This window comes from Hyaena hyaena, unplaced genomic scaffold, assembly GCF_003009895.1.
Source record: "Hyaena hyaena isolate Hyena2069 unplaced genomic scaffold, ASM300989v1 scaffold_238, whole genome shotgun sequence".
In the NCBI taxonomy this organism is placed as follows: domain Eukaryota; kingdom Metazoa; phylum Chordata; class Mammalia; order Carnivora; family Hyaenidae; genus Hyaena; species Hyaena hyaena.
The window spans coordinates 1,704,515-1,727,692 of record NW_024080870.1 but is presented as its reverse complement, the minus strand read 5'-3'; the positions used below and the strand labels follow the sequence as shown (position 1 = coordinate 1,727,692).

The 23,178-nt window shown below is 47.6% G+C and overlaps 1 protein-coding gene across 1 annotated transcript in view; it reads left to right on the top strand.

Moving 5' to 3' along the window:
- The first annotated feature begins 1,583 nt into the window (after positions 1–1,583).
- Positions 1,584–23,178, top strand: part of GRIN2A (glutamate ionotropic receptor NMDA type subunit 2A) — a 362,947-nt gene continuing 341,352 nt past the window's right edge. Inside the window, exon 1 of the mRNA XM_039244357.1 lies at positions 1,584–2,012. Within this exon, the coding sequence (XP_039100288.1) occupies positions 1,599–2,012 (414 nt within the window). The 5' untranslated portion in view covers positions 1,584–1,598. The remainder of the gene's footprint in view (positions 2,013–23,178) is intronic.

Sequence of the window (23,178 nt, the reverse complement as noted above, 5' to 3'; positions counted from 1 at the left end):
GGGATAGCCGCCCCCCGTGGGGGCGATGCAGACAGCGCGGGACAGCTAGGGGAGCGCGCGGGGGCCGCAGCATGCGGGAACCCGCTAAACCCGGTGGCTGCTGAGGCGGCCGAGATGCTCGTGCGCGCAGCGCGCCCCACTGCATCCTCGACCTTCTCCGGCTACAGGTACGTCCCAGCGGGAGACCTGGGCTCAGCCGGCCTGGGAAGAGGAAGACTCGACCGGAGAGAGAGCGGGAGAAGGATCAAGGGGGAGAGGGAGAGAGGAAGCGGGAGAGGGATGATCTGTAGCGAGGTGCGGGAGGAGCACCAGGGGGCGCTGCGGCTCCGTGTTCGGCTGTGCTCACCCCAAGAGTGTCTCGGCCAGACCGAGTTCTCCCCAACTTCCCCTGGCTCCGGCAGCGCCGGGCCCGAGGGGCGCGCGCCTGTGCACGCGTGCACGGCTGTGCTGGTATTTGCAGGCACGCGCAGTTGTGCACCCGGCGCGGTACACGTGTGTGCACCGACGGAGGACGTGTGCGGACTCCGGATGGCCGTGGGTACCGCTACGACCTGCGGCTGTGTGCAGAAATGCGCGCGTGCCTGTGAGGTTGTGCAGTCCACTGCTCACATGCACCCGAGACTTGGTAACAGGATCTGGAGTGGGGATCCTGGGGAGGGTCCGTACAGCTCGTGTCCGTCAGAGAGCTGCCAGGGAGCCCACCTTCCCCCCTCCCGCCCCCCTCCCCAAGCAGTTCTCTGCCAGCTCCCACGCGCCGGCCCACGGGTGGAAGCGCCTCCCCTCATTTCTGGGATTCTGCATTGCACGCGGCGTTCATGAGAGAGGGCGTGTGTGTGTGTGTGTGTGTACGTGTGTGTAGGGGGCGGGTCCTAGGGCCTTCTTGCAGTTGAGTGGAAACCGCTCGATGGCCCCTCCGTGCGAGGTGGGGAGAGCCCTAATCTTCCCCAAGCACCTGGGGCGCACGGGTGCACATCCTCATTCCCATGCATTGGGGGGGGTGCCTTGCGGGAGGGGAGTGGGGTCTGCAGCAGGGTTCGCGTGAGGCCAGGTCTTTGCTGTACCCGAGGGTTCACAGGGGGCGGGGTCAGTCATCTAGCACTGCGCGGGAGCAGGGCTGCGGAGTCTCGGCACCGCCTCCGCACGCGGGGGCTGGTCTGTAGTTGGTTCCTTTGAGCAGGGGGCGGGGTCGGCAACTTGGTCTGAACTAGCTGAGTGCGAGAGGGGTGGGTGGAGGGTTTGCTCCGTGCGCCTACGCTCAGGGTCTGTGGTCCATAGCTAACTTGGAGGTGTGGTGGGAGCCGTGGGCAGATTTGAATATGGAGAGGAGGCTGGAGACTGGGGAAGAGAAGAAGGCTGGATGCAAAAATGGATTTAGGGATAGAGATGGAGGATTAGCTCAGATTGGAGTTGTGGACAGAGTTGGGTCGAGGGATGCGGATGGCGGCGGGAGTGGGGAACAGAGCCAGTGACCCTGTCAGCTCGCGCTGGGGATGGGCTGTATACCTGGCTCCTAGAGCAAGGGGCTGGGTCTGGAATCCCTTTGGTCACTGTGGCCCTGACTCTCCCTCTCCGCCTTGCAGGGACCGTAAGTGGCGACTATGGGCAGACTGGGTTATTGGACCCTGCTGGTGCTGCCGGCCCTTCTGGTCTGGCGCGGTCCGGCGCAGGGCGCGGCGGCGGAGAAGGGTCCCCCGGCGCTGAACATTGCGGTGCTGCTGGGTCACAGCCACGACGTGACGGAGCGCGAACTGCGAAACCTCTGGGGCCCCGAGCAGGCAGCAGGGCTGCCCCTGGACGTGAACGTGGTAGCCCTGCTGATGAACCGCACAGACCCCAAGAGCCTCATCACACATGTGTGCGACCTCATGTCCGGGGCGCGCATCCATGGTCTTGTGTTTGGGGACGACACCGACCAGGAGGCGGTGGCTCAGATGCTGGATTTTATCTCTTCACAGACTTTCATCCCCATCCTGGGCATCCACGGGGGCGCGTCTATGATCATGGCTGACAAGGTAAGTCACAGAGGTGACAGGCTGCCGGGAGCAGGAATTTGCTGACCGTACTGCCCCGACCACAGGTCTCTGGGGGCCTGTGGCATCTGTTTTGGTCTGAGAGAGGGTCGTGGCCACTGGCCCTGCTGAGAGCCGGGTTTGGCCTTTCCAACCCAAAAATGAATGGAAGTGCTTTCTTTGCCTTGGTTCTGAGGTCCTGAGGCATTTGGGGTATACCACGAAGCGCTCTGTAAATGCCGATGCGTGAGGGGGTGGTAGAATGCTTGGAGGCTTCCAGATAGTGCCCAGAGGTGAGCTTGGGGATACTTGAAACACTACAGCTCCTATTTCCATGATGCCAGTTTTTCCTGATTAGTGGGAAAGTGTCCGTTTGTCTCCTCTCTGTGGTAAGCGACTAAAGCGATTTTTAAAAAGATTCAACGTGGGTATGTTATGGAATGCAATGCATAGGCTTTAGGTAAAACACAAAAGGGCAGAGAAATATGCTTCCACAGTCGCTCCAGGTGGAGAGTTTGAGAAGTCCCGGGCTGCAGATGCACAGGAGAATGTTCCTCTAAGGAGTGGGTGTGAGTGGAGAGAACTGACTATAGTCCCTGAGCACGGAGGGCCTGGCATTTTCCTACCTGTTCCCTGGGTGGGGCTGTAAGGGGTGCCCAGAACATCAGAGGGAGGGGTTGCCCCCCAAGGATGGGTTTTGGTATGAACTTGGAGAGTGTCCGAACGAAAAGAAGGTGTGTCCACATCTCTTGGTTTAGAATGAGAGAGAAGGTTATTCTGTGAACCATCCTAGAGTGTTGGTTTGGGGAAGAGGGGAGACTCTAAGGTTGGGTGAGATGTTACGAGGGCCTAGTTTGAGGATTGTGCAGAAGTAGAGGGATGGGGGAGGGGTCAGAGGGAGATGCCTAGTGAGGAAGGAGAAGAAATTGGAATTGTGGGTGCATTGCATCTCTAAGCCCCAGAAAAGGCCGGGGTGAGGTAGGAAGGGGAGGACAGGGCGTGTGTACTTGTGTGCCGTGGTACCCAGCCCTGACACCGTCTTGGACGGTGTTCCTTGGATAGCAGGAGACATCCTAATGGAACGAACGGACATTTGTCAGAGCACTTTGCTTCTGACGCTCTCAAAGCACTTTTATATTCATCAAATCAGATTCTGCCTCTGCCTCAGCAGTTCCCACCAGCTCCTTTGGGATCCGTATTAATTCTTCCAGGCCTCCTGGGCTGCAGCACATTCAGCCGAAGTATACAACCAATGCAGTATCTTATTAAACATTCATTTGAAATGGTTTGCAGTCTAGCAGAATTCCTCCGTGTGGCCGAGCATTTTCCCAGCCACCTCTCAGTTTGGGGGAGCTCTTTTCTGGGATGAAAGAAAGTAGGGAACAGCTATGCTTTGCCACCGGTCTATGTGCTGGAGGAGGTCTTGGAGTCTCCTAGGAGGACATCCTGCAACTTTCAGATGAGGGGCCTGAGGCATAGGGGGCAGTTAAATACTTGCCTGAGGCCACACGGTGGGTGGTGGGGTAGATCTTGGTCTTCTGGTCTCAAGCTGTGATCTTACTTTCCAGCAAATTAAGCCTATCCTTTAATTTTGCCGTCTTAACTTCAGGAGGGTTAAGGAACTAATCTCATTTTATAGGAGATCCTGTGCCGTGGGCAGGTGCAGTGACTCAGAGCCTAGGGCTTGTGCATAAGGACTGACCAGTCCTCTGATAAAGGCATGGAGAACTTCAGTTTCTGGCGTGGGGTTGGTGATTTGGGAATCTAAACATTACCCACCGATCCCTCCTCCCTTCTGAAGTTTTGACCAAAAAGGCAACACACAAAAGATAGTAGCCATGCTGAAAGAAAATTATGGGTTGACTGGGGCCCAGCACAATCAATGGAGAAATCTGGTGAAATCTGACCTAGAGAAGGTGTCTTGAGTCTCGGAGGTCTGAGCTGGCAGGTGTGTGGCTCAGACTCTTACCTGACTTACCCATCTGACTGTAGGCAAAAAAGCAGGAACAGAGAGTGGGCTCAGAATTGAGTACCCATTTGGCATATGGTGACCCTGCCCACTGTGAATGTCAGGCTCTGACCCTCACTAACTGGACCAGCAACTGCTCTTCCCTTAAAGGGGTGTGAGAAAGGGAAGTGTGAGGGCCTCGGTGGAAGCATCCTCTGCTCCTATCAAATGAGACCGCCTCTGGGAATTGGGCAAGAGTGTGAACCCACTTCAGAGTAAAGAAGGAAAAGAATCCAGAAACGGCAAGAGGAAGATAAGAGAGGACCTTTGCAGAGAAGTCAAGATAGGAGAGAGATTTAAGAGGGGATGTCGGGAGAGGAATGAAATAGTCCGTTGGTTCGGAAATTGTGAAGGGAATTGTGGGGGCTTGCCAACTTGGTCTTGATGGCAGGGGATCAAAGAAGTGAGCGGATATAATGTTGGGGTATATGTTGAGGAGAGGTGGGTTAAAGAGTGGTATTTTGAGAAACCTGAATGTGTTCAGGAAAGAGATGGTCTAAAATGTGAACAGTCCTTCCTTCCATTAGTAGCACATCTCGTTGGCTTGTGGCTTTGCCACCTGTTTCTTCTGGAGCTGAATGCTGAGTGCAATTTGTTTGGCTCTGAAGAGGCAGCCATGAGATATTGCCTAAAACTCCACCTTGCTTGGTTGAGTGTGCCAGCAGTGTTACAGCCACAAAGTCTGAATCTCCCCAGACTGAAAATGCCTTTCTGTCTCCCCACTAAGATGATGTTCATTTGGTAAAGCCCAGAACATACCTGTGTTGTTTTCACTTCCAAATGGGTAACATGAGAGTTGATAGTGCCCCCATGGATAAGAATGGTAGTTAATTTGATTATCAGTTAAATGCAACATGTCCCCCTCTCCAACTTTACCTTTCCCTCCGTCTATCTGACCCACGTAAGAAAGAACAAAGCCTTAGAATAATTGAAATGTGTTAAGTGGCAGATTTTTGTGATGTTAACTTACAACAGAGATGTTAATTTTTGTTTCTATCAGTGGGTGGTCTTGAAATATAATTAATTTAGACGTGAAAATAATGTTTGATGTAGATAAAGTTCTAATGTTATCTTGGTTTGGCCACTTTGATCCTCTCCCAATGAAATACAACTCTGGCTAGGGCAATAGCCCCTAGTAAATCAGGCAGATGCATTAGACCTTGATGTTTCTTCTCCGTGTCCTCACCTCCTCCTCCCTTTATTTCTAACCGCTCCATTGGGGAAAAGACCAGGCTTAGATTTTAGCTACATCTAGCCATGTCAGTTGCTGTATGGATTTTGTTTTATATATGTTGTGTCTAGCCATCTCATCTTCTCTACTAGAGTGTAAGTTCCTTGAGGATAGTCTTTGTGAAAAGTGTGTTTATGTGTATTTGAAATAATGAGTACTCCTCCTCCACAGCTTATAAAAATAATGTGGTTTCACTGGAGAGCACTTAGAAAATATATTAACATTTCAAGAAGGAAATAAAGTTCTTTCCTCTAAGTCCTGTCACCAAGAGCAGCCACGGTTGGACATGAGGGTCTCTTTCCTTCTAAGCTCTATTCACTTAGTTTTGTTTTTGTTTTTGTTTTTGTACTTTGCCCTCTGTAGGCTTTTTTTAGTCATAAGATTCATGTTTTTCTTTATTTCCGGAGAAATCTCAGCCATTATCTGTTGGGTGTTTCCTCTCTAATATTTTCTGTGTTCTCTTCATACATAGTTACTCAACTAGTCCTCCAGGCATCTTAACTTAAACTTTTTTTTTCAGTTTTTTCTCTCTCTGTGTTATCTTTGGGAAGGTCTCCTCAGCTCTATACTCTAGTTAACTGACTCTTTTTATTTGTATCTGGTTTATTATTTTGCCTTAACCAGCTCTTTTTATTTGTATCTGGTCTATTATTTTACCTATCAGTTGAGCTTTTAATTTTGACAATGGTTCACCGTAGTTCCAAGATAAATAATTAGCCCCTTTATGTACCTTCCTGCTTTCTTGTTTTATAAAAAAAACAAAAAACAAAAAACAAAAAAAAACAAAACTCTTATTACTTTGTGAATGTAAATTCTTCCTCTATCCCTTTGAGGATTAAAAAAAAAAATACTATGAAGACCTTCTCTGACTACTCTAGCATCTTTGTTTCTTTGGATATGAATTCTTTGATTTTGCAGATTCTAATCATTGGATGTTCTTGTATTTCTCTAATGTCTCATATGTCCTCACACGTTTTATTTGTGAACTTGAGGTGATTTTATGATTTCTTCTGCCCTATGTCTGCAAGAGTATGTGCTTTTAAATTAGAGCTCATGTCAACAGCTTAGCTCAGAGCTCTCTCCCTGCTCTGTATGTCCTCTGGTGCAGGCTTGGGTCCCAGGCTCACGTAAGTTACTTCATTTTTGCTCCTTGACACAGACGGGGGCATCCTTTTTGGCTGTGACCCTGGGAAGCATGATTCTGGGTCCAGTTTTGCCTCTTATTCCTTGGGTAGATGTTAGGACTTCTATTTCCATGGCTCACATTGGACCCATCCCTCATGAACCATGTGACTTTGAGTCCTATTTGAGATTGTAGAGTCTCATCTTTTGATTCATTTATTTTTAGAGAGTCATCTTTATTTTTGATCCGTGATTCCCTTTTCTTATTTCCAAGCAGTATTATGTAAATTTTAAAACATCTAAAGATTTATCTATAAATTCTGTGTCTTAGGAGCAGGGGTGGGGTGGTTACTGAGTGTGTTCACTCTGATTTTGACCCAGTTATATTTTACAACCTGCTTTCATTTTTTTCAAACTTGATTATGTATTCGTGGAATTTTCCCTTATTATTAAATAGACTCAAACATGATTTTAAATGGCTGTGGAGTATTCTGTTTATACCACAGTCATTGTGACTAATTTTTCTATTTTCTACCTTTAGTAAGGTTTATTTCCGGCTCACGTGTGTTCTTTTTGGCACCTTGTGCTGATCTTGCCCTTGGCATTTGTTTCTTGGTAAATGTTTGTTGACTGAATGAATCATGTTACTGGTTCCGATGCCAGCTCACTGCCGTTTCCAGATGAACTTACCACACTGTGTCCATGCAGTAGCTGTTCCCTAAATGCTGACTGATTTAATACGTGTGTGCTAAGTCTCCCCTTCTTTCTAGTGGGTAGGTAATTACTTGCCATCCTTGGGATTAACAAACGGGGGGGGGGGCGGGGGGAGGGTCGGTCCATACAAAAAGCCCAGGTGGTGTTCCTAAGTAGCAGGTTGTCAGCAGGACATGGAACTTTCTCTCGTAACCTGGGTGCTCCAGAGTTTGACTGTGAGTGAGACCCTGAAAGCTCGTGGGAAGGGCAGACAACACACGTCAGAATGTTGGCGGGTCCCACTCAGCCCCTGCTATGGAGGCCTCGGGTCATTCTGGAGAGAGTGGGGGGCCTATCTTTAGCCTTTGCGATGAGGCATGTCAGATACAATCATCTAGTCCTCTTTATATAAGTTATTGGAGAGCGAAAGGCACACCCCGAGAGGCATGACTAGCTTTCTAAGTGGCCCTCTGGGGTCGTTGGTGATCACTTGGACTCCTGATAGCTGTGTTCTGGTGGGTGTGGAGGGTGCAGTGTTCCTATTCTTTCTGGTGGCCCCAGGTGGCAGATGCTTCTCTAGGCCAAGAGATGGAAGGGGTAAGGGGGCTGGGAGGGAAGGAGGGAGGCAGAGACAGACAGAGAGGGAGAGAGAAATAGAAATAGAATCTTGGGTGTGCAGTACAGAATGGTGGCTTCTGGTAAGGCCATAATGAAAACAAGAGGTTATAATGTTGTTAGCTGGTGGGTTTTATTTGTCCCACATTCCCTATTTATTCAAATTTCAATTTGTTGCCAGCATTAAAGTTAGGAGACATCATATTAAAAAATTTTTTTAATGTTTATTTTTAAGAGAGAGCGTGCGAGAGAGCGCGCACATGAGCAGGGGAGGGGCAGAGAGAGAGGGAGACACAGAATCTGAAGCAGGCTCTAGGCTCCGAGCTGTCAGCACAGAGCTGTAGGCAGGGCTTGAACCTGCTAACTGCAGAATCATGACCTGAGCCAAAGTTGGATGTTAACCATCTGAGCCACCCAGGTGCCCCAGAGACATCACATTTTTTAAAAATGTTTTTTATTTATTTCTAGGAGAGAGAGAGAGAGAGCGTGAGCAGGGGAGGGTCAGAGAGAGAGGGAGTCACAGACCAAAACAGGCTCCAGGCTCTGAGCTGGCAGTCAGCGCAGAGCCCGACGCGGGGCTCGAACCCACGAACCTCGAGATCATGACCTAAGCGAAAGTCGGACGCTTAACCGACTAAGCCACCCAGGTGCCCCAGAGACATCACATTTTTAAAAATACACATTTCATGCTTCACTGAAAGAAATCAGAGGCCCTGGGAACACGGCCCCTGCCCTTCCCCTTGGCAGGCAACTGTTGGCTAGAGGTGAATACCACTCCTACCCTCCCCCACTCAGTCCTCTGCTTGCCCACTTCCCTCATTCATGTTAGAGACTTGGCCCTTGAAGGGACTGGAGTTTGAGGTCCCTGATGTAGGTGAAGAACATAGCTGGTATTTATGAAGAAAGCCTTTCATGGCACCCCCTTCTCTCCCAAGAGCTACTTCTTGGTAAGGGGCAAGCTCATGATGCGCGTGTGTCCATGCTGCTGTGTTCACTGCCAACATCGCTGATCTACTGAGCCCACAGGCCTTAAATCCTCCCCAACACGGTATGGTAGGAAGCCACTACTAACCAACTTGAGTCAGAAGGCCCTGGAAAACGTTGGACAAAGGGTCCGAGAACCTAAATTCCGTTTCCAAATAGCAGTGTGACCCGGAGAAAGGCCCTTCACCTTTCTGGTCTTTAGGCTTTCCTGTGAAATGAGGTTTAGGTTGATACCATCTCTAAGGCCTCTTCCAGCTCTGAAAATGTTATTGCCTTGAAGAAAAGATTGGCAAGAAACATGCCAAATGTGAGCCGTGGTTATCTTTGAGTGGTAAACTCCTGCTATTTCAATCTTTTTTAAAAAAAAATGTCATACGGGGCCACCTGGGTGGCTCAGGTGGTTGAGCATCGACTTTGGCTTAGGTCATGATCATGCAGTTTGTAAGTTCGAGCCCCACATCGGGCTCTGTGCTGACAGCTCAGAGCCTGGAGCCCACTTCAGATTCTGTGTCTCCCTTTCTCTCTGCCCTTCCCTTGCTTGCACTCTGTCTCTCAAAAAATGAATAAACAATAAAAAAATCTTTTTAAATGTCATTATAGGATGGTTAATAAGTTGAACCTTGAGTTAGGTTGTCTGTGCTTAAATTCAGGCTTTCACTTACCAGCCGGGTGATCATGGGGAAACTCCTTAATGTCTCTGAGCCTCAGTGTCCTCACTATTTGTTTGTTTCTGACCCCAGCCCGCCCTAAATGTCTTTGTTTTTTAAAAGGGGACAGAGAGAGTACCTACTTCATAGAGCTGTAAGATTTAAATGAGACAGCAGGTGGCTCAGTGCTTGGCTTGTAATAAATACTTATTACAGGAATGTTATTGTTATTGTGTCTTTATCTTGTAATTTTTTGTCTAATGCACTTGCATTTTTTAACAACCAGAAAAAATGAAGGGTGATATGATGGTAACCCGCACAAGAAACTGGGGCTGAATCCCATAGAAGTCTTAGAGATAGAGAGTCCAACATGAAACGATTCATATTTCCTTAATGTGAACATGAATGGGAATATGAATTTCCTGGGACAACCAGGGGCTTTGAGTTCTTTGAACTTGCCGTGGGCTTTATCCTGGCAAACTGAAGATCAGCTGTGGCCAGTATGAAAATGACCACAAGGCGAGACTGTCTCTGTGAGCTTTGCAGAAAATAACTCCACTGATTGGACCATATATTTGCAGTGAGCTTAGGGTTTTCGGGTGTGGACAGATAGTCTCTCATTTCGTCTCTGCCAAAGATTAAGTAACTCAGTGACAGCCTGGGGAACCTGGCAGCCCCAAAGGTATTTGATTAAAGAATCCTTATCCACTATTCTTTGGGTCTTATTTTATTGCCCTCTCAAGTTAATGATTTGGGACTCCACTTGGTTTAGATTCAAGAGGGACAGTGGGTTTTGATGTTAGTATTTTGGTTGTCTTAACTAAATTAAGATGCTAGGTGATGGAATTAGAACTCAGAACTGTCTTCTCAGATTGAAATGATGGGCCCAGATACTACAGACTGCATTGGAGGATTTAAGAAAAAATGGCGCTCTCTCGTAGGAAGGAGGGAGATGCAGCTTTCAAATTTGAGAATGATTTTTGCAAGAGTCGTGAGCTGGTGGACTGCCTACTGGCTCGGCCTCATAAATGCATTAGTATTTTATTTCGCTAATAGGGTATTTAAAATGCCTGACATCTAGCCAGATTCACACATTTATATTAATTGCATGGTGTTTGAGATTGTGATCTCCAGTCACAGGGATTGTATTCATTTGCTCGTTTGCTTTGTACTCAATGCTCAGCAGACTCTAGTAGTGATATGGCTCTAGGAAGAAGTGATGTCCATATTTCTAGAAATAAAACGTCTAAATCAAGAAAGGTGATAGTTGCATTGTACCTTTCCTGTTGTTAGGGGTGCTTGCAGCTGCAAAAAAACAGAATGTTTGACTGACGATGGCTTGAACAATTAAGACATGTAGTTTTTGTTTATTTAACAAGGCTCCTCAGGTCTGATTAGTGACTCTGTAACCTATCAAGGATGCAGGTACTTTACATTTTTCTATTTTGCATCTCTCAGCTGCTATTTCCTCTTGGTCACAGGATGGCTGCCTCTGTTCCAGCCATCACGTCTTCACATGCCACCATTTAAAATGGGAAGAAAAAGGAGGGGAAAGAAGTTTTCTTCTAGCCCCTCTCCTCTTCCATTAGAATTGACCCTCCCTTACATTTCATTGGACAGAACTGGGTCACATGCCTCCCCTTGAACATCGCTGTTAGAAATTAACAGTTAAGATTCTTCTCCAAGAATGAATAATTGCCAATGAAGCAAATTTGGTTTCTGTTAGCAGAAGTGTAGGAGCAATGGCTTGAGTGGTACAACTGAAGCTCTCTCCAGCCACACAGACACCATGATCGGTAGACCTGACTTAGTTTGATGGGATGGGGGAGGAGGTAATACTTAAAGACAGATGTTGAAAAGCTACAGTGTGTCTAGAGGAAGAGCCCTCAGGGGTGCATAGGATCTAAATGACATGTGGTTAAGAGTCCCAGAAAAAAATACTGGGGGAAGTTCAGTCTGGAAAAGAGAAATCTCAGAGAGGACATGAAAGATGGGCTGTTATGGGGTAGAGGTTTAGCCTTAAATTTTTTTTTATTGTTTTGGGAATGGAACTGGGGCCAGGGAATGAAATTATTAGGAGTAAAGTTTCAGCTTGATATGAGCAATAAGCTTTGGCAGTTAGGTGTCTGACTGAAACCCCCGATGGTTCATAGAACAATGAGTGTCTGTCAGACGTGACTGAGCTCAAAGTGACTGCCATCTGGTGGGACTCATGGCAAGATTGGATGGGGTCATCTCTGAGGTTCTTGCTAACTCAGAGACTCTGAACCTCTCAGAGGGCTCAGTTGGTTAAGTGCCCGATTTTGACTCGGGTTGTGATCTCATGGTTCATGAGGTCAGGCCCTGTGTCGGTGCTTAAAAATTTTTTTAAAGAATTCGTTTTGAATATATGTACATCTATATTAGACATTACATGATAAATTATAACACCAATTTTTTTAAATGTTTGTTTATTTTTGAGAGAGAGAGAGAGAGAGCACAACTGTGTGTGTGTTTTTAAATCCCCAAGTCCTGGTACTTTAGGCCCTTGGATTTGGCTGAAAACCAACATCCTCACTTTCTGCAAGCGTGTGAGTAATTCAGTATAAATTTGCCAGGCTTGGGGGAGGAATTTATGATCCTGGCATCATCACCTCAAATCTCCAAAGGACTTTACATCATCCTGAAGGGTAGACAGTATTTGAAAAGCAGAAAACCTATGTATATATCAACTCACACACACATATATAAATATAAACATAAGTAGGTCAGCTGGCGTCATATTTACTAGGGGGAATGTTTTTGGCCAAGAAGCATAGCTACCAGAGATGATGTTTAGAATAATTGCCAGCGATCTCCAAGGGGTGGGGGGGAGGTTTGCAACTGCACCCAGTTAATCAGGATTACTTATGGAAGTATATTCACTTTTTTTGCACACATTATTGTAAGAATACTTTCATATTCTAAGGAGACAGAACCCTCTCCGAATTTCCAGTTGTCAAGTTTTTCTTGTTCACTGTACCCTCCTGCATTTTGAACTTTTGCTTATGGTAGCAATGGCTCTGGGGGCTATTCCATTGTTTCCCCACTTCTCTGTTCTTCCTTCACATCTCCCAAGAAAATCAAAATCCAGAATTGCTTTCTGAACGCTTTGTCTTTGCATTCAAATTTTACAACATTCTGTATGATGGAAATGGGTATACTCTTAGTGTTTATTTATTAGAACTAGAGTAAAAAAAAATCCAAATAATACAATACAGAATTCAGAGAAAGAATATTGCTCAATTCATGCGTGGCAAGTCCTCAGACACAAATTCCTCTCCGAGGAGGTGACCATGTTACCCGTTCCCAGGGGAAGAATATGAAATGGGGGTGGTGGTTTGTTTCCATTTGTAAGTTTTGCTCACTGTTGGTATCCTATAAGGATATTTTCTTCTTAAGTTTTGCGGACTTGAAAGAGATTTAATCATTTTCCATTGGTCCCCAACTGTGTTTGTTTCCCCAAAACAAAATAAAAATTGACTCTAGAATATAGGGTAACTTGTGAAACTCAATGACACCTTAAAGCCAGGCCCACCTACTCACCCAGGGAATTTAAGATAATTTGGGATGAGCCAGGCAGGGAGTCATGATCATTTCATACACTAATATGAGGTATGGACCCTCCCCTGAGGGATGCACAGTCATAAGCCTGCATTCAGTATTATGTGCAGTTGTTAGAGTTTCACAGGTCCTCTGAAACTCATTCATAGACCTCCTTCGGATTTATTTATTTATCTCTTTATTTATTGGTTTATAAATAGGTTCATTCTTCAGACATTTGTGGAGCCTCTACATTGTGCCCAAATGTTCTGTAGATACACCTGCGATCAGATCATTTGCTTTGATGTGCATCTCGCTGGAGGAGACCGGCAGTTCAAGCCCAGAGTGGCGCATCTGTGATGGGGGTAGCTCGGGGTGCTGGGGAACATAGCAGAGGGGCACCTCAGCCAGAGGCATGTGGGTGGGGGCTTGTCAGAGAAGGTGCCCCTGGAGGGCTCTGGGCTGGGTTTGAATTCGAGAACTCCTGGCCAGAAGAGGCTGGCATCCCGGGTGTCTGCCCCTGCAGGTCACGCTGGTGGCTGCAGAGGATGAGCTGCAGAAAGGAGAAGGCTGGCTCACAGCGGCCCAGGCACCAGCTTAGCATCCAGGCCTTTCCCTCCCCTTAACGTGCTCCTCCAGGCTGCCAGGCCTGACTGCTGTTTTGATAGCTCCTGGATTTTCCTCTGGATAGCAGTTCTCACAATCAAAACATTGAGCTTTTTGCCGATCTCTGTTTTGTTGTCACAAATGGCTGAATGTCTTCTGCTCTATCTTGTCTCTTCCAAATTAGGCAACTCTGGCCAGGAAGAGTGAGTGGCATTCGAAATCCATATTGTCTGGCATGTCTGTAGTCCTAAGGCTGAAAAACAACAACATATTTTCTAGACGAATTGTTTTAAAGCTAAGGTATTTGTAGGTCTGAGGGAATGTGATAGTGGTCGACTCGGGTGAATAGAGCCAGAATGCAGAGAGAGGATGCTGAGCTCTAGAGGAGTCTGGCCGCGGCTCTGGTGCTAGGGGGCAGGTATGGCTGCCGCCACGGGTATTCTGAAAAGGCAGCCCCTGGGTGAAGACCGAGCTTCATGGTCAAATTGCACTTGAGTTAATTGCTGTTGGTTTTGCCTCAGTTAATTGGTACTCCTTTCTGTTTCTGTTGTTGTCTTCTGATGTTTTTGTTCCTTTGTAAGACCCTTTGAAAGCATTCAAAGAAATACTTTTATCGCGGAGAATTTCAGACACATCCAAAAATGGAGGCAATCGTGTGAGCCCTCATGTCCCCATCACCTGGCTTCAACAGTTATTAACACATGACCATTCTTGTTTTGTCTGGAATCCTTTTAAAGCAAATCTCAGACGTTGTTCTATTTCATCTACAAATATGTCAGTATATATCTCCACAGGAAGAAGATTTTACAGACTGTTAAAAAAATATATATAACCTCAGCTGGGGTACCTGGGTAGTGCAGTCACCTAAGCATCCAGCTCTTGATTTCGGCTCAGGACCTGATCTCACAGTTCATGGGTCCAGCCTCATATCGGGCTCCATGCTGACAATGCAGATCCTGCTTGGGATTCTCTCTCTCCCTCCCCTGCTTGGCCTCTCTCTCTCTCTGAAAACAAACATTCAAAAAGCTCACAATCCTTAAAAAAACAAACAAACAAAAAAAAAAAACCTTAGCTAACATAAAAGTAATCTAATGAATGAATGTACGATTTTTAGAGGAATTGTGAGATTCAAAGACATGAAAATAAAAATCACCTTTGATGTCACCAACCACGGGCAGCTACTGTTGCCATTTTTGTGGATTTCTTTCTAGTCTTTTTTTTCTTTTTTCTAGTCTTCTATACCTGCTCTATAAACACCGATACATATTGGTTACATAATTTCATGTATAGCTTCTAATTTGCTTTACATTCTATCACTAGCCTTACAGATTATCTGTAAGCATTCTTACCTAATACCTTTTCCATTCTGTGAACACATCTTGATTTCCTTGATAATTTAGCTGTCTTCACGTTTGTGGCTGTTAAACACCACACCTCAGTCGAAGAGCTTCATAATGAAATGTCTGAGCCGCAGATTCCTGGTTTTGAATTGAATCCTATGTCTGAAATCACTGGGTCACTGTGCACAGAGAACTTTAAGGTTCATGATACATACTGCTAATTGGTTTCCAGAAGGATCGGACCACTGGCTGCCTCCGATAGCTATACCGAAGTAGCTCCCTCACCTAAATGTGGCCCATACTTGAAACAAAAGTCATTCTAATTGGTTCCGTGAAAATGTTATCTCATTGTTTAATTTGCATCTCTTTTATAGCACCTGTTGCGGGATGTATCTTAATTTAGTCAGCCTTTTATATCCCTCGGTGTTGCACATCTTAACCTGTGTGATAGTTCTCATTGTGTGAATGGAAAACCTCAGAAAATGATGGATCCCAATACAAAGTACAGTCAAATAATTTGAATTTCTAAAAAATAATAAATATTTTGAAGCCTGGCAGGGAGCTCTGGGATTATTCATTCTTAGTCACTAGGCGTTGCTCAACCATTGTGTCTGTATCAGTGTTGCTTCAAGAATTGCTTTAAAATGTAAGATTTCCCAGCAGAGAATCATTTTGTGGGATTTGGCTATTATGAAATGCCAGGGGGTGGGATGGAGAACCTTGTCATGGTGGCCTGGGCTGTGCTCATGTCGCGGGCTTTGTGGTGAACGGTAGGGATGTAGAGCCATGGTTGGCTCCTTTCTCTAGAAAAGCAAAGGCAGGGTGACCATGTGACAGTAACTGCCCTGTGATCCGGAAGGGATATTGTGTGGGCGGCACGGAATCGCTGTTCTTTCCCATGGCAGGGGTGAGGGAAATGAAATGAATTTTAAAGGAAAAAAGTAGAAGAGATTTAGGACTGATGTTAACAGGTATGGGGGAAATCTTCAACATATTTAACTATTAGCATAGAATGATCCTTATTAGGGACTGAATATCCCCTGCCCCCTCCCCATGCTGTGTTGAGACCCTAACCCTAATGGCATGGTATCAGGAGGTGGGCTCTTGGGAGGTGATTAGGTCATGAGGGTGGAACTCACAGGAATGGGATTCGTGCCCTTGTAAGGGAGAGACCACAGAGCTCCCTTTCCCCTTCCACCACGTGAGGACACAGCGAGAAGACAGCCATCTATGAACCGGGAAGTAGCTGTCCTCAGACACTGAATCTGCCGGTGCCTTGATCTTGGACTTTAGCCTCTAGAGCTGTGACAAGACCATCACGACCAGTCAGAGCAGCTGCTCCCGGAGCCCCTGTTGGGTCCGGTATCAGTCCTCTCGTGCTGTTGATGAGAAGGTGTAGGGGCTTCCTGGGGGGAGGGGCTCAGTGGCAGAGGGACTTGAAGACCCCCGAGGCTGTGGCCGTTAACTGTCACAGCCAAAGCATTTTGAAGTGTCACCAACCAGAATGGATGTGCCCTCGTGTATCAGCTGACGGGACACCAGACTAGAGCACGACTGACGGCTCTAGGTCCTTCACGCCAAAGCGTGGGCAGTGGGTTTCTCAGGGAACCATCCAGAGCGTGGCAGAGGATGGCTGTTTCCTCTGCCACAGGTCAGCCTGCCCTGAGATGGGGAGGTGGGGCTGGAAACATGTTGATGCTCCCTTTCCTAAAACCTGGACCAGAAATGTGCCCCTGAGCCTAGCGCTTTCCCAGTTAATTGTCCAGCCATTTCCTACACGCATGCCTTCCACCCAGGGAGAGAGGTGTGGGGCAGAAGCCAGCTGTGCCCCCAGTTTCCACCCCTTTTCCTCCTGGGTAAGGTCTTCCCAAGAAACTCCTGCTTTCACTGGGGCTGGATGAAAGGTTCTGTTTCAGCCTCCAGTTTTGGGATGTGACATGGCCATTTGCACAAGCAAAAAAAAATAATGATCTTGTAACTCAGTTGAAGTACTCTGCAAAGATGGACTTTCAGGGATGCCTGGGTGGCTCAGAAAGCTGTGTCCGATTTCTTGATTTTGGCTCAGGTCGTGATCCCAGGGTCATGGGATGGAGCCCCGTGTTGGCCTCCGTGCTGAGTGTGGAGCCTGCTTGGGATTCTCTCTCTCTCTCTCTCTCTCTCTCTTTCTGTCTCTCTTCGGTTTACCCCTCTTGCCCTGCTAATGTGCACACACTCTCTCTTTAAAAAAAAAGAAAAAAAAAGACAACTTTTCAGAAGAGAGCCATGGGTGTGCCCTAGTGAGATCAGGTACTTGATTTGCTGGTAGTCTCTGTGGCTTCTCTCTCTCCTTCAGGATGGGAAATTCTCCATTCCCATACTAGTGCATAGAGGTTTTCAAATTCTAATAGTTTCCAGGGGGAAAGGGGCATTTCTCTCGCTTCATCTGAGGGTAGGTCCTAGGAACATGGAATATGCCAGAGTTTATCATTTTTGAGGTTATGCCCTGAACTGTGTTGCCCTAAAAGTCATAACCCCCAGCAAGTCAGACTATGATGGTATTTGGAGATGGAGGACTTTAAATGAAGGTAATGAAGGTAAAATGAGGTTATAATTTATGTTAAAATGGACCCTAATGTGATATGACTTGTGTTCTTGTAAGAAGAAATCAAGACACAGAGTAAAGACTGTGTAAAGATCACAGGGAGAACATGGCCATCTGCACACCAAGGAAAGAAGCCACAGCAGAAACCAACCTGGCAACACCTTGACCTTGGATTCCCTGCCTCCAGTGCTGGCACTCTGTTACGGTGGCCCCAGCCAACGGGCATAGAGAGCTTGGGAGGTCCATGTAGCTCAATTCCAAGGTTCCTCAGAGCTCCTTGTCTACTGACCAGGGTGGGGATACGGTGCCCCAGCTCAGAACCTGAACCCCCATCTACACTAAAGCTGACTTTACCCTTCCCATGATGGGGCTTCTGTGCTGGCAGCAGGGCTCCCGCATGAGGACCCGTCAATCCTTGTCTTGAAGTCCTTCCTGGAACACATCTAGGACATCTGGGTTTAGGGTTTCCTAAACACTTAGACTCTGATAGCCTTAGGGGCTGTGACCGACAGAATAATGGCCCCCCAAAGATGTCGCAGTCCCTGGACCCATTAATACATTACCTTATATGGCAGAAGGGACTTTGTGAATAGGATCAAGTTCAGGATCTTGAAACTTGATAATGATCTCTTGGGATTATCGTGTGGCTCCTGTGTAATTGCAAAGGTCCTTGGAAGAGCCAGAGATGGAGAGGGGATGACAGAGCAGAGGGTGGAGTGGTTGCTGTGAAGATGGTGGCAGTGGCCTCCATCCTGGACACACAGGTGGGAAGGGCCAGGGAACAGATTCCGCCCCCCCCCCCCCCGAGCCTCCAGAGGGAGCACAGCCCCATCGAGACCTTGATTTTAGGCCAGTGGGGCCCATTACAGACTTTGGAACCCTGAAGCTGTAAGGGGATAGATCTGTGTCACTTTAAGCTGCTAAATTGGTGGTGATTTGTTGGAATCCAGTACAGGGAGAGTCTGGTAAACATGTGTGGAGAGCAGGCTGTGCCCCAAGTGGCCTTCTCTCTGTGCTTTACCTTGGAAATTCATGCAGGTGATGCCTCCCATGATGTAGCTGTGGGGGAGGGGAGGGGCTTACCCGATACATGTGCCAGCTTTTTCCTTCACCAAATTGTCCAGCAAACTGATACTCTAGGAAATTACTGGGTTCATTCCCTGCACTTGCCGGGCTGTGCCTGCCTCTGTCTGAGAGTGTGCACTTTGCAACTCAAAACCTGGCTCCAGAACATACTAGCTCTCTATCCTTGGACAGCTCAACCATTTGGAGCGTCAACTTCCTTAACTATAAAATGGATTAATAATTACCTCTGTCTTGCAAGGCAGTCGTTTGTGAAGACCAATAAGTATCTGTGAAAAGTGTATATAGCACATCACATGGCCCATAAAGTAGAACCTGCTCTAGTACAGATCTGTTCTACCTATCAACACTTTCCATCTTGCAACAGCATGATGAAGTCGATTTCATTATTAGAGCACGTGTGTGAGTCCACAGGCAGAGCCAGGATTGGAACCCACTTGTTTGGCACTCTGGTGGGCTGTCTTAAACTCGCACTACTGACATGTTGGCTGGGTAGTCAGTCTCTTGTTGTGGAAGCTGCCCTGTACGTTGTAGGATGGTTAGCAGCATCCCTGGCCTCCACCTACCGGATTCCAGTAGCATCTCTCCCCACCCCCAGTTGTGACAACCCCAGATGTCCTCACATGCTGATAAATGTTCCCTGTGGGTTGCATTCATCCCTGGTGAAGAACCACGCTTCCAGGGCTTGAGGTCTGGGCACTGGAGACACAGCAGGGCTAAATAAGTAAAGTCATCATTACACTTGGGGTTCCATGCTTCTTACAACCTTTGAAGCATGGAACAGACACGTATCAGTCAATGTGCCTGTCTCTCTATCTAGTGGAATCTACTCCCTTATTTGGGGGCTGGTGTCAAGACCAAGAGACGTTTTGTGCAAGGGTGTTAACACTTTTCGTTGGCTCCTCTGGCAGCTGAGAAATGCTGAGACAGAGTGAGTAAGGGCACTGAGCAGATTGCAAAAGGCACAGATGCTTGCGCACACAGGCGCTTAATATTCTTTTGAGAAGATGATTCACATGGCTCATACATGGCCTTACAGGGAATTGTCTGAACAATTACTGTGCCTCTACCGAATTCTTTGTGAAGAGTTTCCCTATCACTCCTGGACCTGGTTGGGGAGGTGGGGGGAAGAACCAAGGAATTCGGGATATCTGGGGAAGAGAAAAGAGGGGAAAAAAAGAAATTAATAATTAGCTTTCTGTAAGTTTGGGCATCTCTCCAAAATACATTGAGATCAAATTTTATTTCTTAAATGAATCTGTTCACTTTTATGGTTGATCTGGGTTAGTGCATTTGGTTGGAAGAATTCATTAAAGCTGCCAAGATCTCCGTTTCAGCTGCACATAGGAACGGTTTTGTTCCCTGACTATACATCTACCTCCAAGCAAAGAATAAGAATCATCACCCATACAGCGACAACATAAGAGATCTAGATAGATCTCTGATCCCACCCATTACCAGGACTCCTGCTTAGAATGTAGGTTGTAATGAGGGCCCTTCAGGCAGCCTTCTCTTTTATTCCCAAAGCCATGCCTGGTGTCTTGGCTGGGGCAGAATAAGTCCTGCTGGACCTCAGCTGCCCCAAGTCCATGTCCCCGCCCACCATTCACCTACTGTTGGTCTACTACCCCATGTGGCATGTGCTCCCACTCACTTTGTTTGTGAGGCTGTACCCCACTTATATTTAGGACTCTGTCTTTCCCCATTCCCAGGACCCAGGACACTGGTTTGGGGCAGGGTAGGTGCTCAGTAGATATCTAAATAAAATAGCACGTAAGTAGAAAGGGCTGGGGCCAGGACTGTGCTGGTTTCCCCAGCTGCTGTATCAAGTCACCACAAAACAATGCCTTTTCATCCTCTTAGAGCTCCAGAGGGAAAATCAGAAGTCAGGTACCCTGCGCCGACATCAGCAAGGCTGTGCTGCGTCTGGACACTCTGTGGGAGAATCTCTTTTCCGGTGTTTCCCTGCATCCCGTTCCTTGGCTTGTGGCCCCTTCCTCCGCCTTCAAAGCCAGCAACATCTTGCCTCACTTGTCACATCTTCTCTAAGGACCCTTGGGATTACGCTGAGGCCTCACCCAAACATCCATGATCATCTCCCCAGCCCACGATCCTTATTTTATAAGTGAACAGACATGTGTGTGTATGAACATATGTTACGTATGTATGTGTGTATGTAGGCTTCACGCCCAGCTTAGAGCTTGAACTCAAGACCCTCTGATCAAGAGCCACATGCTCTGGGGCATCTGGGTGGCTCAGTTGGTTAAGTGTCTGACTTGATTTTGGCTCAGGTCATGATCTCACAGTCTTGAGATGGAGCCCTGCATTGGGCTCTGTGCTGGGTGTGGAGCCTGCTTGGGATTCTCTCTCTCCCTCTGCCTCTCCTTTCCTCATGTCCTCACTCCTGCTCTAAAACAAACAAACAAACAAAAACAAAAAACCCCAGAAAACCAGTCGCATGCTCTCCCAGCCGAGTCAGTCAGGCCCTCACCCTGCAATGACCCATAATATAATCATACCTGCAAACCCTCCCTTTTGCCGTTTAAGGTGATATTTATGGATTCCAGGGATTGAGGCCTGGTATCTTGGGGGCCCTGGTTTGGTGGGCCACAGGAGCCATTATAATCTACCTTCCCATAGGGACAGGGCAATATTGTGTTAACAAGTGTCACCCACGTCACCGTGTTGGGAAGGTAACAGGTGTCGTCCATGTCACCATGTTGGAGGACAACAGGTGTTGCCCACGTCACCATGTTGGGGGGTAACAGGTGTCCCCCACGTCACTGTGTTGGGGGGTAACAGGTGTCGCCCACGTCACTGTTGGGGGGTAACAGGTGTTGCCCACATCACCGTGTTAGGGGGGTAACAAGTGTCCCCCACATTACCGTGTTGGTAGAGCAACAAGTGTCCATGTCACCATGTTGGGAGGGTAACAGGTGTCACCCACGTCACCGTGTTGGGGGGCTAACAGGTGTCGCTTATGTCACCATGTTGGGGTAACAGGTGTCACCCATGTCACCATGTTGGGGGGGTAACAGGTGTCACCCATGTCACCATGTTGGGGGGGTAACAGGTGTCCTCCACGTCACTGTGTTGGTAGGGTAACAAGTGTCCATGTCGCCATGTAGGGAGGGTAACAGGTGTCACCCATGTCACTGTGTTAGTGGGTAACAGGTGTTGTCCACATCACCATGTTGGGGAGGTAACAGGTGTTGCCCACATCACCTTGTTGGGGAGGGTAACAGATGTTGCCCACATCACCGTGTTGGAGGGTAACAGGTGTCGCCCCTGTCACCATGTTCAGGGGGTAAAAGGTGTTCCCCATGTCACCATGTTGGGGAGGTAACAGGTGTTGTCCACATCACCATGTTGGGGGGGTAACAGGTGTCGTCCATGTCACCATGTTGGGGGGTAACAGGTGTCCATGTCACCGAGTTGAGGGGGTAATAGGTGTCACCCACATCACCGTGTTGCGGGGGTAGCAGGTATTGTCCATGTCACCGTGTTGGTAGGGTAACAAGTGTCCATGTCACTGTGTTGGGAGGGTAACAGGTGTCGCCCATGTCACTATGTTCAAGGGGTAACAGGTGTCATCCACGTCACCATGTTGGGGGGGGTAACAGGTGTTGCCCACGTCACTGTGTTGGGGGGTGAGCTTGGGTGAGTAAACTTGGCAAACTCTGGGCCTCTGTTTCCTCATCTGCAGGTGAAGAGCTGGGGCTGAGGGTCCCTCCAGCTTTAACATGTTTCCTTCTCTGGGGGAGTTCTGTGTGGTCAGAAGAACAGGTCGTATTGGAAAACTTGGGGACATTGAGTTAGGCAGGCCTGGGACGGCATCTGAACTTCAACATTTTCCTCTGTTAAAAAGGAGTTCTATATATATGAAATCATACAGTGGTAGTGTATCTTCTTCCTTTCTTTCTCCACTTTGGACATTGCCTTTCCTCATCTTTAAAATGGGGTGGTGGGGCACCTGGTGGCTCAGTCAGTTAAGCATCCGGCTTTGGCTCAGGTCATGATCTTGCGGTCTGTGGGTCTGAGCCCTGCATCGGGCTTGTGCTGACAGCTCAGAGCCTGGGGCCTGTCTTCGGATTCTGTGTCTCCCTCTCTTTCTGTCCCTCTTCTGCTCACGCTGTCTCTCTCTCTCCCCCTCTCGAAAACTAAAAAAAAAAAAAAAAAAAAAAAAATTTAAAATCAATCAATAAATAAAATGGGGTTGCAATTGTAAAGTGCCCTCCTTGGTAATGGGACGTCTGCTGCTTGCTGGAGGTCAGGAGTGCCCCCATCATGGCTGATGACAATATGCCTTCTTTTTATTTAAAAAAAAAATTTTTTTAATGTTTATTTTTGAGAGAGAGAGAGAGAGAGAGACAGTGTGAGGAGGGAAGGATCAGAGAGAGAGAGGGAGATACAGAATCTGAAACAGGCTCCAGGCTCTGAGCTGTCAGCACGGAGCCCTACGCGGGGCTCGAACCCATGAACCATGAGATCATGACCTGAGCTGACGTCAGATGTTCAACCAACTGAGCCACCCAGCTGCCCCTACAATCTGCCTTCTGTCTGCTCAGGAGGGCCCATGCTGCTCTGTAGGTGAGACAGGGCCTTTCTCAAAGCATCTGTCATAGCCACACTTCCCCAGGTGTGGTCTTCCTTGGCTGGAGCTGCCTTGATGTGCAATCCACATGTTGAGTCCCCACC